This window comes from Fragaria vesca, linkage group LG6 (genome assembly GCF_000184155.1).
Source record: "Fragaria vesca subsp. vesca linkage group LG6, FraVesHawaii_1.0, whole genome shotgun sequence".
Classification (NCBI taxonomy): Eukaryota; Viridiplantae; Streptophyta; class Magnoliopsida; order Rosales; family Rosaceae; genus Fragaria; species Fragaria vesca.
In genome coordinates this window covers 23,491,806-23,509,775 of record NC_020496.1, presented here as the reverse complement: position 1 = coordinate 23,509,775, position 17,970 = coordinate 23,491,806, and the positions used below count along the sequence as shown (strand labels likewise).

General features: G+C 37.7%; 2 protein-coding genes across 2 annotated transcripts; one reads left to right on the top strand and one right to left on the bottom strand.

Moving 5' to 3' along the window:
* Positions 1-2,837: 2,837 nt before the first annotated feature.
* On the top strand, positions 2,838-13,768 carry LOC101305678 (DNA helicase INO80-like). The gene is made up of 23 exons (XM_004303588.1): positions 2,838-2,905; positions 2,999-3,086; positions 3,286-3,657; positions 3,806-4,236; positions 4,327-4,527; positions 4,696-4,806; positions 5,114-5,523; positions 5,638-5,746; positions 5,847-5,927; positions 6,000-6,172; positions 7,795-7,920; positions 8,133-8,294; positions 8,372-8,429; positions 9,088-9,318; positions 9,452-9,598; positions 10,284-10,844; positions 11,015-11,272; positions 11,377-11,484; positions 11,773-11,867; positions 11,970-12,126; positions 12,323-12,520; positions 12,673-12,828; positions 12,956-13,768. Exons 1-23 carry the CDS (start codon positions 2,843-2,845, stop codon positions 13,163-13,165), a joined length of 4,506 nt encoding a protein of 1,501 aa, XP_004303636.1. The 5' UTR covers positions 2,838-2,842; the 3' UTR covers positions 13,166-13,768.
* A 760-nt stretch (positions 13,769-14,528) lies between these two features.
* On the bottom strand, positions 14,529-17,484 carry LOC101305386 (eukaryotic translation initiation factor 3 subunit E-like). The gene is made up of 8 exons (XM_004303587.1): positions 17,209-17,484; positions 16,946-17,100; positions 16,631-16,858; positions 16,420-16,541; positions 15,740-15,959; positions 15,511-15,653; positions 14,956-15,093; positions 14,529-14,865 (listed from the first exon to the last, which is right to left on the bottom strand). The coding sequence occupies exons 1-8, from the start codon at positions 17,414-17,416 to the stop codon at positions 14,766-14,768; spliced, it is 1,314 nt and encodes a 437-aa protein (XP_004303635.1). The 5' UTR covers positions 17,417-17,484; the 3' UTR covers positions 14,529-14,765.
* Between the last annotated feature and the right edge of the window lie 486 nt (positions 17,485-17,970).

Below are 17,970 nucleotides of genomic sequence, written 5' to 3'. Positions count from 1 at the left end.
TTATTCAAAAACAAAAAAAAATTACAACGCTTGGGAATTATCGGTGGTGGAATCAACTTCTCCACTCTCATCCCTCCTACTCGAACAAGTCACGGGTCCGTCATTAACAATGACATCCATGAGCCAATCGGGCCCAACCCCTAACCAAGAATAACGCCCCTGCAATCGGGCTACAAACTTTAAAATAGAATCAGCTACCATGTTAGCTTTCCTAAAGACATACTGAATCTCAACAACATTGACAGTAGCTAATAGCAGCCTAATCTTCTCAATCAACACACCTTCTTCAGCGAAACAATCAGTCTCCCCATTTACTAACCTCACAGCCTCAAGGCAATCCGTTTCAACCATCTCCAAAGGCCATCCTCCTTGAATCACCATCTCAAGACGTTTAATCAATGCAACCAATTCAGCAGCACAAGGTCTCAGCCTATCCACAACTCTCTCTCTCTCAACGCCACCACCAACTCACCAGAATCATTCCTTAGCACAGCCCTAACACCAACACAACTCCCATCATCAATAACAGATGCATCACAGTTTAATTTAAAGTTGATGCAAAAATTCTCAACTTTATTATCAATGTGACACTTGAAGTCTTATTATGATATTAATCACATATTTCAGTCCATTTTTTGTGACGACTCGTTAAAAAACTGACTTAGCAAACACGTGTCACTTGTGTGATATTTCGATTAAAAATAAATTTGTCTTTCCCTACTAATTATGTGATTTTTGTTTAATTGTTTTGCCTTCCTCATATTTCTTCTTCCCCTGTTAGTATATTCTTGACCGCCATTACCCAAAATCTGTCAATCTATGGTCAAACTTATGGGTCTTTTTACCTCAATTCCTTCTCCTTTATGCCAAGCAAAAAGTACTATCCAAATCAAAGTTAAATCTTTGATAGATTGGCATTGAAACTCAAGGACCTCTCACAATTCTAACACCACACCACCTGACTCCTCAAATATGCTCAAAGATCCATTCAATTCATATCCTCAACCAAGAGATGCAAGCTCATTTGCCAACCTCTCTTCTCCCTAAACCCATCTTTTGTAAGTTATGACTCAACAAGCAAGATTCCTTCAGTGAGCAACCCTCTCTCCACCCAAATCAATCACTGGCCTCCCAACAGTTGCAACCCCGGTGGCTACGGTGCTCCTTGTTGTCGAGTAGATGTTGAAATGATCATTTTTTTATTGAAATTGAAATTATGATTTGTATTTTGTTTGGAGAGGGGTAAAATAGAAATATATAATTTAACAAAAATTTGGGATGTGTATCTAGAAAATAACCATGTGTGAATAAAATTTCTCTTCGATCAATGTGTCTGTTTTTGTCATTAGACAATGTCATATCAGATTTGTGTTACAGTTTACCAAACGGTTTGGTTGAGTTTATCGATTTCAATACACAGTTTACCAAACACTGAACTGATTATTTTTAAAGTTGATTATTTTAATAATTGAGTTTTTTAACCGTTGCATATTTTCACTGCAATACCAAACTGAGGCTTCATAGTCATACATTCCTCCACCGAAGCCTTCCCAAGAAGTATGCTGTCATCTAGGAATAATAGATGATTAATAACGGGGGCACCTTCACAAATTGTTATCCCCTGCAAGGAACCATCAATGACTTTCTTATCTAGCAAACCTGTATAGACTAAAGACCTCCGCACATAACAAAAACAAGTAGGGAGAGAGAGGGTCACCTTGCCAGAGACCCCGAGAAGGTGTTCACATAGTCACTTAGTGATCAAGGAAATCATGGTCAATCACCGTTGAATATAAATCCAATGATGGAAAACAAAACAACTTAACTTTAAAATAATAATTCACATCCTTGAAGGACAACTAAACAACTTAACTACGAAGGACACTAAGAACAAGAAGCTTACTTGAAGCAATCACCCAAAAACAACTAACGCCCACACCCACATTTGACAAAAACAAAACGAAGAACCAAGAAGCAATTTCAGAACAAAAAAAAAATCAAATGAAATGCAAACCAAAATCAAAAACTTAGCAGAAGTAAAGCATACCCGGAGAAAGATCACTCCTCTAGAGCTCGATCACAAGTTCACAACAACTCTCCAGTATTTTCAGATCCCTTGGCCGATGAGAAAATCGACGAAAATAAAAACAATAACGACAGCGATCAGGTTTACCATCTTCTTCTCTTGTTTCCTTTGCTCTGTCTCACTCTCTTTGTGTCAATCACTCTCTCTGTGTTAAGCAAACAATCGAGACCAAGAATTTGAAGCTGTGGAGAATAGGTGGAGGCTCTGCACATCGACAGTTGGCATGGCAAGAAGAGTAGAAACCTAGAAAACACAGGGGCAAAATCGCCCGCGCAAAAAGTTCCCTTAGGAACAGTAAGATGGCGTGAGAACAAATAGCGTTGGATGTAAATCCAATGGTGTGAATTATTATTTTAAAATTAAGTTGTTTTGTTTTCCATCATTAAATTTACATCCAAACATGATTAACCATGATTTCCTCGCTGTTGACTTTTTAATGTCCTTATTTGTGTATTTAATATTTTTCAAATTTGGTACAACATAGTTTGCTAAAAAAAATAAATCAAAATTCCAATATGTTGGTGCAACCTTTTCGAAAAAACAAAAAAGTAAAAAAGAAAATTGACATGAAAATGGTGTTTACATGTAACTCGGGTCAAAGGAAAAAAAGAGCAAAATCTAATGGCGGACGAAGCTTGGAGGCAAGTTTGCAAAGAAAACGGTATAAAACAAAGTCGGGTGCCCGCAATGGAGTCTGGGTTGTTCCTAGAGCTTTGGGTTTCTTGAACTCCTAGGGTTTGCTTCTGTCATAACCACATGGACCACCACCGGCGCCAATCCAAGGATTCTCTCTCCTACTCCAACCTCTTCAACCTTGAGGTACCTCAATTCTCTTCTCCTTCTTTGCTTTCTGGTTCGCCGCGGCGTACTCCGTAATCTCGAATTTGATTGCGATTGTTTGATGTAATGTAGCCTTTGATGAACTTTCAACTTCCACAGCCTGATGATGATTTTGATTATTACGGCAACAGTAGTCAGGATGAGAGCAGAGGTAGCCAAGGTTCTTTAATTCCTCCTCTTAATCTTTAGCTTAAGCTTAATCAGACGAATTTGATTTCGGTATTTTAGAGTAAATGCACCTTATTTTTGCATAATAGAGACTGTGTGTGTGTGTATATGTATAAGTAGAGAGATTGGTTAGAAAAGTTGAGCAGGAAAGGTGTGGACTTTGTATATATGCTGATAGTTTGTATGGATAGGTGGAGCTGCTGGTAATGGGATGATGTCCGACCGCGAACTGAGTTCAGTAAAGAAAAGGAGGCGGTCGCAGAATAGTGATTACGAGGAGGATGACAGTTATTACCGTACGCACATTACGGAGGAGAAGTACAGATCAATGCTTGGAGAACACATTCAAAAGTACAAGAGAAGGTTCAAGGATTCGTCATCGAGTCCTGCACCGATGCATATGGGGATTCCAGTTCCCAAGGGGAATAAGGGTTCAAAATCTAGAAAGCTGGCAAATGAGAACCGAGGAGGGTTTTATGAAATGGAAACCACGTCCGAGTGGCTCAATGATGCTATTGCTCAGAAACCAGGGAACTACCACGATGCTGATTTTTCACCTCAAAGTACCGTTGATAGGTTTGTTTTCTTCTTCTGGTTTTCCCTGTGAGAATGGCTTATATTCTGCCATGGGCCATATGCCATTATGGGAATGCCATTATATTCACATAGGTTAATTATCTAATTATTGTTTCTTCATTTACTTATGCAGAGTAATATATGAACCTCCTTATCTCGATATTGGAGATGGTTTCACATACAGGATTCCACCAATTTATGATAAACTGGTGACATCTTTACACTTGCCTAGCTTTTCTGATTTTCGGGTGGAGGAAGTTTACTTAAAAGGCACATTGGATTTGGGATCCTTAGCAGAAATGATGGGTAGCGATAAGAAGTTTGGTCCAAAAAATGGGGCAGGAATGGGGGAGCCTTATCCCCTGTATGACTCCCTTCAGGCAAGATTGAAGGCCTTGTCCACTTCTACCTCTGATCAAAATTTCAGCCTCAAAGTTTCTGATATTGGGTTGAATTCCTCCATCCCAGAGGGGGCTGCTGGAAGGATAAAGAGGCTTATTTTGTCCGACGGTGGTGTCTTGCAACCCTACTATGTGAAGGTTTTGGAGAAAGGAGACACATATGAGGTTTGTATTCTGCTTAAATTATGATTGGTTCATATATATATATATTATATATTTTTTCAAGGGGGCGGGCTTTTACTAAGCATTTTGCAGATCATTGAACGAAGCCTACCCAAGAAGCAAAAGGTAGAGAAAGATCCCTCTCTAATTGAGAAGGAGGAAATGGATAGGATTGGAAGAGTATGGGTAAACATAGTAAGAAGAGACATACCAAAGCATCAGAGATTTTTCACTACTTTTCACCGCAAGCAACTAATTGATGCCAAGAGGGTCTCAGAGAACTGTCAAAGAGAGGTACTTATGATTTGTAAGGGCAATTTAGTCTTCTGATTATTTTTCTTGCACAGGGTTTTTTGTCCTGTCTGACCTTGTTGAGACTGATTCTCTGAACTTCCTGATGAGTGCTTTTTATCATCTGACGGTTGTACAATCTACTGAAGCTATGATTTTTTTTTCTCTTAGGTTAAAATGAAGGTGAGTAGATCACTTAAAGTGACAAGGGGTGCTGCAATTCGCACAAGAAAACTAGCCAGGGATATGCTACTGCTTTGGAAGAGAATAGACAAAGAAATGGTATGCTTTCTTTCTTTTTGAAAAATGCTTATGCTCGACTACAAAGTGATACATTGCTAGAACATATAAAAAGTGCATTATCCTGCTGGCCTTAATGTAGTTACATCTATAGATATTTGTTGGTTTGAAAGTGTTATTATTATTATTTTCTTAAAATTATGCATGAGGCTTCTTTCACTATATTCAGTAGTATTAGTGTGCTATCTTCTGTTATTCAGCATGACACTGAATGCGTATATTTGTTTCTTTTTTATTAAAACTCAACTGATCTTTCATTGTTCTATTTGTGTTGTTGAAACTCTGGCAGGCAGAAGTGAGGAAGAAAGAGGAAAGAGAAGCTATTGAAATTCGCAAGCGTTTGGAGGAGGAAAGAGAAGCAAAGAGACATGAGCAAAAACTCAATTTTCTCATTCAACAAACTGAACTTTACAGTCACTTTATGCAGAACAAGCCGAGTTTTCAGCCAGCCGGAGACCTGCCTGTAGGAGATGAAAACCAAGATGTATCTCCTAGCTCCTCAGATATTAAGAATATTGAAGAAGATTCTGAGGAAGCTGAACTGAAGAAGGAGGCATTGAAAGCTGCTCAAGATGCAGTTTCAAAGCAGAAAAAGTTAACTAGTGCATTCGACGATGAGTGTCTGAGACTGCGTGAAGCTGCTGAACCTGAGGCACCACAGGATTTTGCTGGAGCTAATAACATAGATCTGCATAACCCGTCAGTCTCTTGGTCTTTTCTTGTTGTTCATATTATTTTTCTTCTTGGTTGTACCGGGAAATTAATGGCAAGCGTTTTTAGTCAAGCTGATTAAGTTTCTGTTTCCAATTGCAGATCCACTATGCCCGTCACATCAACTGTTCAGACACCAGAGTTGTTCAAAGGTTCCCTAAAAGAATACCAGCTAAAAGGCCTCCAGTGGCTGGTTAATTGTTACGAGCAGGTTGGTAACCTGTATGGACACAACACCCATACAATAAATCAGTTGAATTATTATTATTATTTTTTCCGATAGACTGTTTAGAAGTTTTCTTGTCTTTCAGGGTTTAAATGGCATCCTTGCTGATGAGATGGGCCTGGGTAAGACAATTCAGGCCATGGCGTTTTTGGCTCATTTGGCTGAGGTAATTATTTGACTTGGTATTTTACTCCTATCATTTGTTTCCGTGGTAACTTGGTTTGGTTGTCTCATTCAGGAAAAAAATATATGGGGGCCTTTTCTTGTTGTTGCTCCTGCTTCTGTCTTGAACAACTGGGCTGATGAAATTAGTCGTTTCTGCCCTGACTTGAAAACTCTTCCGTATTGGGGTGGTCTTCAAGAGCGTACGGTACTTAGGAAAAAGATCAACGCTAAGAAACTTTACCGTAGGTAATTGCTATGCCCTTACCGTTACTTCTACACTTCCAAGAACAAGAAAAATAGTGATAATTAACTGGTTTACTAGATATAAATTTAGTTTCTCATATCTGAGAATCTGAGTCTTGCTCTCTTGCAGACATCTTTATGATAAAAAGGCGCCTTTGCAAAATAATTTGGAAATAATATAAAACTATAACCTATAAATGGGTAACAATCACAGAAAAGTAAGTTCAAAACGTATATATATTTTTCTTGCATTTATTATTCATTTAGCTCTTCAAAAGCCAGTGTTATAGTCAGTCTCATATACAATTTCCATCAATGGAAAGTAGCCTCTTTTTTCAATCTCAGTTACCATCTCCTTTAGTCTTCTTATGTGTGAAATAATTTTAATTTTAATTTTTTTTCTAATAATATATTTGCATATAAAAAAGTTCTCAAAGAAAAAAGGTGCAATTTAAAAAAACTGAATTTGCAGTTGTATTGCCAACTATGTCCCACTTCTAAATAACATTCATCTGTTTTCTTTTTTATTTTACAATTTTATTTGATTCTATTTTCAGTTTTTTCCACCTCTACCCATGCTTAAGTTCTTATATTTGAAGTTTACTCCACGAAGGGCATTATTTGGTATTTTGAAAATTTAACTTTAACCTCTATTTGCTTAAATAATACTTGTATGTTTCTTATGCAAAAAAGAGTCTCAGCTATGATACTTATAGATTATAGGAATACAAATTTATGGAACTGTTAGCAGGAATGACGGTGGAAACAAGATTTGACAAGGAGTGGAAGAGTCATTGTAATTCATTGTTTTAGCAGAGATGACACATAAGCTCTTACCTCCATAAAATTATTAATGGTAAAAATTTTGTAGAAGAGTTCACACATACAACAACCTCTATAAAATTACAAATGACAATAACACAGATGAGAAAGAGACGGAGTTAATGTAAACGCTGCAGTACATTAAGGGTTTCTTTGGTACAGGGTTTTAGATGGTACTGCAGTTGACAAATATCAACTCAGTATGCAGAATGGGTACTTCAGAAATTGTATGAGGTCTAACCAAGAGTTTGTCCTGTCTTCACAAACGAGGAAATGAAAAAACTTGTTTTCTCTCTTAGAGATGGAAGAAAGAAAAGTAGAAGCAAAACACTGCCCTTCGTCACACAAAATATACCCTAATATGAGTCTAGCTGAAGCCCCACCTCCCATTTATCAAGGGACAGTCTAGGGAGGTACATGTTTGTGGCTGTACCCTTGAGCTGGCTATGAATGTTGTCATGTTTGATAATATAACTTGTTATGTAGATTGGTTATCGTTATGGATTCTATGTTACTAGGCCTAACTGCATAAAGATATTTAAAGCAATACATTGTTCCTGAAACTTTTTTGTTGGCATATTGGCATATTTTATGCAGAAAAAAAATGTCAAGATATGAGATTGTCTTTTCAGTTTATAACTAGGGATTATCGATGCCTTTGAGCGAAACTAAAGATGGATTTTTTGGAAAGGAGATCAACTTTTAAGTGATTCATAGTATCTTGAAACATGTTAGTACCTGCATAATGCCATGACTTGGTAAATTGTAATTTATATTAAACCTTGTGTTCTATTTCTTGTTAGGGATGCTGGGTTTCACATTCTCATTACCAGCTACCAGTTGCTAGTGGCTGATGAGAAGTGTTTCCGGCGTGTGAAATGGCAATATATGGTATTAGATGAAGCACAAGCTATCAAAAGTTCAAACAGGTTCGGTCTAAAATTTTGCTTTATGAATTACTGCAAGGTGTTTGAAACTGCTCATTCGGTCTTACATGACACTATTATAACAATATTTTTTTAATAGCAACCATTGACAAAAATGTTGCATAGCCAATTAGATTGTTTTTTTCATATATTTTCTCAGTTAAAATCATATTTGTTCCTATCTCATCCCTATGTTGGATATTCTTATTTCGCAGTATAAGGTGGAAGACACTGCTTAGCTTTAATTGTCGAAATCGTTTGCTGCTTACTGGTACACCTATCCAGAATAATATGGCAGAGTTGTGGGCCCTACTACATTTCATTATGCCTACCTTATTTGACAGTCATGAACAATTCAATGAGTGGTTCTCGAAAGGGTATGCATTTCATATCACAAACTCCTACCTACTCACTAAGTTTTCTTATTAACATTTAAATATTATCAAATTATCAGAATTGAAAACCATGCAGAACATGGGGGAACTTTAAACGAGCACCAGCTTAACAGATTGGTTAGTACCCAGATTCTGATGATTGCTTTTATTAATTCCTTTGCACTTTATTTATATTCTCTTGACCTGGTTGAATGTTGCTGATGAGCTTCTGTGGTATTGATCCTTGAAATATGCTGCTTTGTCAAATATTCTCCAGTTAGTTAGAACTGTCAATTGTGATTGGGCTGCATGTTTACAATCAATCTAGTCATGTTCTGTTTCACCTGTATGTTATTTGAGAGCATTCAAACCCAGAGAGGGATTCAACATGGGGTTTTGGGCAAATTTGATCCAAAGAGAGGACCAAAGGATACTGATTGGTTTAGTGTGGCCGTGTGGCCGACTGGCCGGTCAGTTTAGAAAAGTGAAATTATTGCGTCAGTGGGTTATTTTGATGGAAGGATAATCATCTAGTGATTGGAGACTTAAATTGTGCCTGGACAAAGGTTAAGTTATGCATTGAAGTGTGATATTATTGCAGGAAAATATTGGATAATGTTGTTTTTTCCGACCGTAATGCCTGATTTAACTTTTAATAATTGACAAATCGTTAGGCGACCTACTATATTATTTCATCATCCTGTAGCCCTGAACATCTTGGAACTGTGATATTTGATACTCTCTTATTTTTTATTTTAATCTTTCTGACTTAATACTACTGTCATTCTTCTTACAGCATTCCATATTGAAGCCATTCATGCTCCGTCGAGTTAAGACAGATGTTATTTCTGAGCTGACCAGGAAAACTGAAGTTACTGTGCACTGCAAGTTGAGTTCTCGGCAACAAGCTTTTTATCAAGCTATCAAGAACAAGATATCTCTTGCTGAGTTGTTTGACAACAACCGTGGGCATCTTAATGAGAAGAAAATTTTGAACTTGATGAATATTGTCATTCAGCTAAGAAAAGTATGCTGTCTATTCCATTGCAATTTTCTTTTGGCAACAACCAGAATCATTAGTACACTTTAGGGTGGGACGCAATGTTATTGTGATGTTTAATCTTAACAATTGTCACAAGTATTTTATTTGTTAATGATAGGTCTGCAACCATCCTGAATTATTTGAGAGGAATGAAGGAAGCACATATCTTCACTTCGGTGTAATTTCAAATTCTCTTCTTCCTCCTCCATTTGGGGAGTTAGAGGATGTACACTACTCGGGAGGTCAAAATCCTATAACATACCTGGTACAATCCAGACCCTTTTTCCCTCATATGCACTCTGCACACAGAATTATCTTTGATCATTGAATACCTGGAATGACCACTATCTTGCCTATTGGTTGTGCTGGTGTGTATTTGTGGGTTTTCAAGGACTGTCTAGGTTTACCTAGCTGCTGCTGTAGTGTGGGTTTGGGAACCATTGTTTTCCAGCCATGGAGTCTAGATCAATTTGGGTCATAGTTTCCAGACTAATTTGGATCCATTGTTCAGTTCATAAGTTTTGAATCTGTGCTATAATACCTCAATAAACTCTTAAGAAGGTTTGAAGTTTTTTTCCTCCATTAATTATATTTTAACAACTATGATGGATTATGAAGATTGTAAAGCTACTTGAAAAAGTTGTTATGATATCTTAGATTTTGTTCCTATTTAAAATTTTGTAATGCACATCAGAGAACCGTGTAGAATTGTGAAGACCTTTCAAAGCATTACTGAGAGGACTGCTACCTTGTAATAAAGCTCCATTTACGGGTTTTGAACCTTATTTACTATAGAATTGTTAGCATATTCATTGCTTCAGTAACCCATATACCTTTGATCTGTTTATTCCCTAGAATAAATTTAACTTGTTGCACTTTTATACTGTGCTTAGTTTCAAGTAACTGAACTACTTAACTGAATGATAATTGGAATTTCTTTGTTTCTCCAGGTCCCCAAACTCTTGTATCGAGAAATTCTCCAGAGTTCTGAAACGTTCTGCTCCGCAGTTCGGCACGGGGTCTACATTGAATCTTTTCAGAAACATTTTAACATATATTCACCACAAAATGTGCATCGATCAATATTCTACCAAGAGAATGACTCTGATGAGTTGTCAGTTAGAAGTGGAACGTTTGGTTTTACTCATCTGATGGATCTGTCCCCTGCAGAGGTTGCATTTGTAGGCACTGGTTCTTTTATGGAGCGGCTAATGTTTTCCATTATGAGATGGGACCGGAAATTTTTGGATGGATTGATAGACACACTAATGGAAACTGTGGATGATGATCCTGAATGCAGCTATCTTGAAAGTGGAAAAGTGAGAGCTGTTACACGAATGTTGCTTATGCCTTCAAGATCTATAACTACCGTTTTTCAGAAGAAATTGGCCACCGGTGCTGGTGGTACTCCATTTGAGGGTCTAGTTGTCTCTCATCAGGACAGGCTTCTCTCTAATATTAGGCTTCTCCGTTCGACATACACATTCATCCCCCGTACTAGAGCTCCCCCAGTATGTTTCCAATCATTAATTATGTATATCCAGATCTGTGTGTGTTCTTCTTCTTCTTTTTTTCTTTTTCTTTTTGTGGTGAGGCAAACAGACTCTCATATGGCAGAATAAAATCTCCGTGAACAGTTTGAAATTATTTCCTTTCTCAAGAACTTGTTTTATGTTTCCAGGTTAATGCCCATAGTTCAGACCGGAACTTTTCTTACAAAATGAGTGAAGAACAACAGTACCCCTGGGTGAAGAGGTTGTTTTCTGGCTTTGCGCGAACATCCGACTACAATGGACCTAGAAAACCTGACACTCCTCATCATTTAATACAAGAGATTGATTCTGAACTGCCTGTTTCACATTCAGCTCTTCAGTTAACATACAGAATTTTTGGGTCTTGTCCTCCAATGCAAAGCTTTGACCCAGCAAAAATGCTCACTGTAAGAGTGCTTACTCTCTTTTAATTGTATAGTTACCAGTTATTTTTTAGTATGTGTATGTGTATATATATCAAGATGAGTTTATTTTTTATTTTTTTATACAGGATTCGGGGAAACTTCAGACACTTGATATATTATTGAAACGCTTGAGGGCAGAAAATCATCGCGTTCTCTTGTTTGCCCAGATGACAAAGATGCTAAATATTCTTGAGGTATATAATAATTCATTTGTTACTTGCAGACTATCTTGTTAGTTGGAAACAATGTGATGGCTTTTGATTTTTCCATATCCAAACCCAAAAGCCAAGAATAGAAAGTAGAAGGAAAAAGGGGGGGCACGAGAAGCTTATACCTTCATCAAATCTTTTAGTTAAGCTCATGTCATTCCAGTTACTCACTTGCTTAACTTTTTTTTTTTTTTTTTTTTGGTAAAATATTATGGAACACCATAGGAGTGATAGTCTATGGAGAGCTTTTTTCTGATGATTCTAAATGTGCAGGACTACATGAACTACAGGAAATATAGATACCTTAGACTTGATGGGTCCTCCACCATAATGGATCGTAGAGACATGGTTAGAGACTTCCAGCAACGGTAGACTTTATCACCCTGAAATGGTTTTAAAAAGCTGGATCTGTTCCAATTGCTATTATAATGAACTACTTCATTAATGTCTTTTACATGATTATCTCGCAGAAATGATATATTTGTTTTCTTGCTGAGTACAAGAGCTGGTGGACTAGGCATTAACTTGACAGCTGCAGATACTGTCATATTTTATGAAAGTGATTGGAATCCAACCCTTGATCTACAGGCAATGGATAGAGCTCATCGGTTGGGTCAAACCAAAGATGTGAGTTTCTTTTTGCTAAAATCCAAAAACCAACCGCTCCCAAATGGTTGAGCTGTCTGTATGGTGCTTCAAAGATATATTGCTTGTTTATATGGATTCTACATAAGAGCTTTTGTTGTTCCTAAACGTATGAGTTCTCTGTTCTATTTGGTGTTACTATTCAGTTTTTACAAATTCTCGCTTCCTCATGGTGTAGGTTACTGTCTACCGCCTAATTTGTAAAGAAACGGTTGAGGAGAAGATTCTGCAAAGAGCAAGTCAGAAAAATACTGTCCAGCAGCTTGTAATGATGGGTGGTCATGTTCAGGGTGACCTTTTGGCCCCTGAGGATGTTGTGTCTCTACTTCTTGATGATGCCCAGTTGGAGCAGAAATTAAGAGAAGCTCCGTTACAGGTGTTGCATTCTCCCCCAAACTTAACTACTTTTGGATAGAATTTTTCTTTGAATTTTGTTTGGTACAAGTGTTTCTCTGTAAGCTCTCTTTGTTTTCAGAAAACAGTTTTCTACAGATTTGTAGCTTTATCTGTATCATTTTGTTTTGCCAGGTTAAGGATAAACAAAAGAAGAAACAGACAAAGGGTATACGGGTAGATGCAGAAGGTGATGCCTCTTTGGAAGATTTAACAAACCCTGCTGCATCACAAGGTACTGGAAATGAGGAATCGCCAGATGTCGAAAGATCAAAATCCAATAATAAAAAGGTACCAAAGTTATTCTACATTTTACTGTTGTAGTCATGCTTATATTGCTAGCTGGGGAAATAGAAGTGCTACAGCTATTACTTTATAGTTTCTATGAGTTGTGCTTATGATAATAACATATGTGCAGAGGAAAACTGTGCCAGACAAGCATACTCCGAGGCCGAAAAATCCTCAAAGTATGGATGAGCCAGAGGGCTATGAATTGGAGGATTCCTTACCAAATACTGATCCACAAGATACAAGACCCAAGAGGCCAAAGAGATCAAAGAAGAGTGTAAATGAGACTCTTGAACCTGCATTTACAGCAGCATCCCCTGTGGTCCCGAGGCAGACCTGATATCAGCGTCGCATTAGTTTGGATATTATGGGGTTTTAAACCAGAAGCTAGGCAAGGCATCTCAAGGATCGCAAGGGCTTTATCTGCTTCATAATATCATGCAAATGAAGAAGATAGTATTTATGTAAAGAGTGTGAGTATCACTTGCCAGAACTCTTATCACTGGTCCCAATGGAACTGGGAAACAAAGGAAGCCGAAAGACGGAGAAGCCAAGGCAGCTGTATGGTTGTATATACCAGTATAACTCGGTTCAAATGTAGAGGTAGATTATTCATTTTGGTTACTCTAGGCCGTGTATAGGTAACTGTCACTGTCAATATCAAACACCTTTGGTCTTTGCCTAATTGGGGCCTATAATGGTGCTGAAGTTTACGGAGCATAGAACATTAGTACCAATGAATTGCAGGCCACAAGGGAATTTTGGGTGGCAAGGGAAATTTTACGGTAGTGAAAGATGCAGATGGGCATGTAATGCCAATACTCTGAATGGGGTAGTAATAGTATACCCTAAATCTCGTATGGGTAATATTATTGAGCCATACATCCAATCTGATCATTTGAGACCACTAATAATTGAGCATTATGGAGTCGTATTATGTACACACTTGAAGGGAAGTTTCGTTTTATACATTAAAGTGCTCAAGGAACATTGGTCAACTAACATCCGTCATTTGAGAGGGAATTGACAAAAGGGTTATAGATTTACAAATCGGAGTATTGGCAATCTTCAGTCTTAGTTGTTGCTCAATACAAGATATATGCCCATATGAGAGCAGTGGGTTAATATTAACGTTCAATGCCTTGCCTAACTAGTTATTATAAACTAGTGCAAAGACCGAGACCAAATGGTTGTGAATTTGATATGACGCTCGGGATGGTGTTTTGTTAGGAATGTGAATAAACGCTCTACCCCTAATCTACCAGGACAAAAATATGCTCAGCACTAGTCAGCTGCCTCGTATCTTAACACCATGATTAGCCTTCCTCGAGCACAAAAGAAGACTATGGCAAGACTTGCACGAACTGGTATTAATTTCTTGTTTTTCCAAGAAAAAAACAGGCGGCGGCATACGTAGGATATCTTGTTGCAAACCCGAGTTCCAAGTTCCAACTTTCTTCTAAGTAATTGGGATTGTTGTCCAACGCGTACCACTCTTTGCTGGAGACGTCTTTGAGGGACTAGCACACATCACTATAGGCTACAGGGTACAAAAAAAAAAAATCCTAGCACTTGTTTCAGATCATTGTTCCCTGCCTCGACACATTCCCTTCTCTCCCCGGCATACCAGTCCAGTTGGTGGCCAAGGAAAAGATGCAACTTAGACAGACAATTTTGAACTAGTGGAGGCTGCTTCCCTAGTTGCATTTGAGTCATGTGACTTTGTAATTGCACAAGTAAAAATGTGAAATAAGAAAATAATTTCCATACGCATTAGCTACAAACAAGTAAATCAATGCGGAAAGTAAATTACAGTTTGATCCGACAAACCTCATGTTACTAATGAAAACCTCTACTTACAAGTCAACAAAACCTCAATAAATTCAAATATCAGTCTAGATCAATGACGGTGAAATAACTGAGGAAATCGACCGCCAAACTTAACGCGCAGCCTGTGTCTGAGCATGTTCCCTAATCTGACCAACTAACTTGTAAGTACGCCCAGATAATGCCTTAGTGTGGTCTATCAGTTGCTCATACCTGGAAATCAGTGAAGTAGGAAAACAAAATTAACCTAAACAAACAATAGAAGTATTTATCAAGTGGCAAAATTTATATCAATGAACTTACACATTTGGGTGGTTAGGTTCCATGATAACAGTTCCCGACTGCGAGTCAATTTTTGCATCAAGCTTTGAGCTCCGAATAAGATTCACAATCCATCTCTCAGCCTCCTCATAATTCAAATTCAATTTTTCAGCAAGCACTCTGCCAAACAAAAACTCAATTAGAGAAATGAAGAAAGATTATTTTCTACTGAAAATGATAAGAAAGAAAACAGAAAACAGTAAGGATGGTAGGAAATCATTTGTGTAAAGAGAACTTCTTACTATGGTAAGAAGCCACAAACCAGAGCTAAGAAATTGCTTTTGACCATACTTTAAATTACAATCCCACATTAACCCTCTGTTGCCCAAGTTCCAGACCAAGAACATACAAACAAGAAAAATGCCATGAACAAAGTCTGGGGGAGGGGGGCTAAAACACAATGAAAAGCATAAGGAACATAATAGAAAAAAGAATATTATGAACTTTGATTCATAACTTAGTCATCACACATCACTTCTCATAACATATCATAGTGTAATGATTAGAATACTACTTCATCAAAGAAAAATTACTAACCCCATGTCAATGCGCTGATGTATGCGGCAGTAAGTCTCAAAGATAAATAGACGAGCATTTTCAAGGAATTCATCCCTCAATGGTACAGTAGTGAAATTGCCTTCTTCAACTCGCTTTCCAAGGAAGGGATCATTCAAAATCACCTGCATTGCCATACCAACCACATTATCACTTGATTATCAACTGGAACATTATCACAGATTTTGAGCAAGCATGGCAATCTACTTACTTCCTGACACTCCCACATCTTCTTTTGTGCTCCATCAAAGTCATAATTAACATAAACACATGTCAAAAACTCAGTGATAGGATCTTTGTAAGAATGCTGCTCCTGCTGAATGACCTTTATAAAATCCTTGAATTGAGGTCTCCTTCTCTTATTGACAATGAATGCGGTGGCCAAGTAACGAATGAGATGGGGAGCATTGGTTTGGATGGCATTTAGATACCTGCAAGTAAAAACATTTCAACAAGGAGATATAATAAAAATCAAGCAACTAGAATTTTCAAAAAAAAAAAAAAGAAAGGGGGGGAGGAAGGGGGAGAAGAGACAGCACATTTTATACATGAGATATGAGCACGCACCAAACCAAGATTAGTTCAGAAAAACATGAAGACACTAGTTATGAGAACTATCAAAGCTACTGTTCATTGACAAGAGCATAAGCAAAAGTTATCGCATTTGCCTAATAAACATTAAAACCATAATACAACAACAGAAGTAGCAGCAACAAATAATCGAGAATAAAGATGACAAATAATATAGTTAAGAACCAAGTTGATTTTCCATTCCCATTCTCATTATAATAGTATTGATACGAGAATCTTAAACTTTTAGCAGTGTAGTTCAAGCACAAAGTGATTCCAGTAAGAGCCAAAAGGAAAAATAGATGAAAGCAGATGACGTACTTGTCCTGATTAAATAGGTCAATGATTTGAGTTCTTCCATTGTCATTGTTAAAAAATATGAAGAGACTCCAATGCATCAACCATATTCTGCTTTGCACCTGATTCATGGGCGAACTGAAATTCTGCAAAAAAAAAAAAAAAAAAAAAAAGTAAAGGTGCCCATTTTAATAAACAACATATCTCCTTGCATTTGTGAAATATGAAGACAAACCTTGGAATCAATAATTTCCTTGAGGCGGTTAAGCTCCTCAAGAGCAATATCCCAGTTTTGCATCAGTATCTCAGCTGCCAGCTTTCCCCACAAAGCACTGAGACTCCTCTCGCTGTTGGTGCATAAAGCCCTGTACTGATACAGATAATCAGCAGCGCCAGAGTAGTTGCCACACTCAAACTGAAATTTGGCATACTGATACAATGCCTCTATTTGGTCCGGACCAATCTGATAATAAAACAATAGAGTTGTCAATACAAAATTATCTGCGACTTGTTTCAAAATTAGGGTTTGAAAGAGAATAAAAAAACAGACCTGGTAACGGTCATTGAGCATCTGGAGATTGTACTGTTTGTCAGCCCGGAGCTCCTGAACGGCAGAGGCGTTCTGCAAGAAGTTGACGAGAGGCGCCGCCGACTCCTCGAGAGCCTTGAGGCGGGCCACCACCTCAGCTCGCATCTCCACCATTTCTAATCCAAAAATACATACACACATGTGAATGTGAATGAATCAATCAACAGCCGTATAGATTAATCCAAACAACACAAATACATATCATAATGAATCAACAATCATACCCTGAGGGACGTCATCGGTGTGATAGAGGGACTTGTGGATGTCCATGGCGTAGTCGACCATGTTGGTCCGGTTGAGGAGGTCGATCTTGCACTTGAGGATCAGCTCGTCGGGGTAGAGCTGCCTCTCCTGCAGAAACTCCATAAGAGGGAACACAAGGTGCCGGTCCAGGTTCGGCGCGATGCGCGGGGTTAGGTCGTGCTCTGCCATCTCTCTCTCTCTCTCGATTTTGCGGCACCCAGAGAGGGGAAGGGTTTTTATACAAACTCTTTCACTCTTCTTCTAGGTTTCGGATTACGCTCAGCCCTTTTACTCTACTCTATTTTCTTTTTATTTTTTTATTTTTGTCCGTTGTCATCTTTCTACCTTTTAATTTTGGTGAATGTCCTCGTATCACATTATATGAATAATGTTGAAAACAATAAAAAATTATTACTTTCGATGAGTTATTATATAATCGAATCGATACATGTTTTTTTTATAAAAAAAAATAATTAGTTAACGAGAAAAAAATATTAAAAATAAGAAGAAGAAGCAAAGATTTCAACATCAAAAGCACGTATGTCATCGTTACTCTTAACGTAAAAACACATATAAAGCTTTCATTATGATGTCAGGCTATACCCTAAAAATCCATAACATCAGGATCCCTATAAGACCCATAAGTATTAATTTTTAACCTAAGAACTGAGGTGGGTGTAGGGGGTCAATACTTGAACATGGGCAGAGAAGAAGTGTATGTAGTGGGCCAAAATACAAGATTA

Coding starts and splice junctions, on each gene's coding strand:
- LOC101305386 (XM_004303587.1), bottom strand. CDS start 17,416: ATGGCAGAGCACGACCTAACCCCGCGCATCGCGCCGAACCTGGACCGG. Junction 15,094..15,510: donor CATCAGCGCATTGACATGGG/GTTAGTAATTTT, acceptor TTTGTTTGGCAG/AGTGCTTGCTGAAAAATTGA. Junction 14,866..14,955: donor GAACCTAACCACCCAAATGT/GTAAGTTCATTG, acceptor ACTGATTTCCAG/GTATGAGCAACTGATAGACC.
- LOC101305678 (XM_004303588.1), top strand. CDS start 2,843: ATGGACCACCACCGGCGCCAATCCAAGGATTCTCTCTCCTACTCCAAC. Junction 4,528..4,695: donor CAGAGAACTGTCAAAGAGAG/GTACTTATGATT, acceptor TTTTTCTCTTAG/GTTAAAATGAAGGTGAGTAG. Junction 8,430..9,087: donor AGCACCAGCTTAACAGATTG/GTTAGTACCCAG, acceptor TTCTTCTTACAG/CATTCCATATTGAAGCCATT.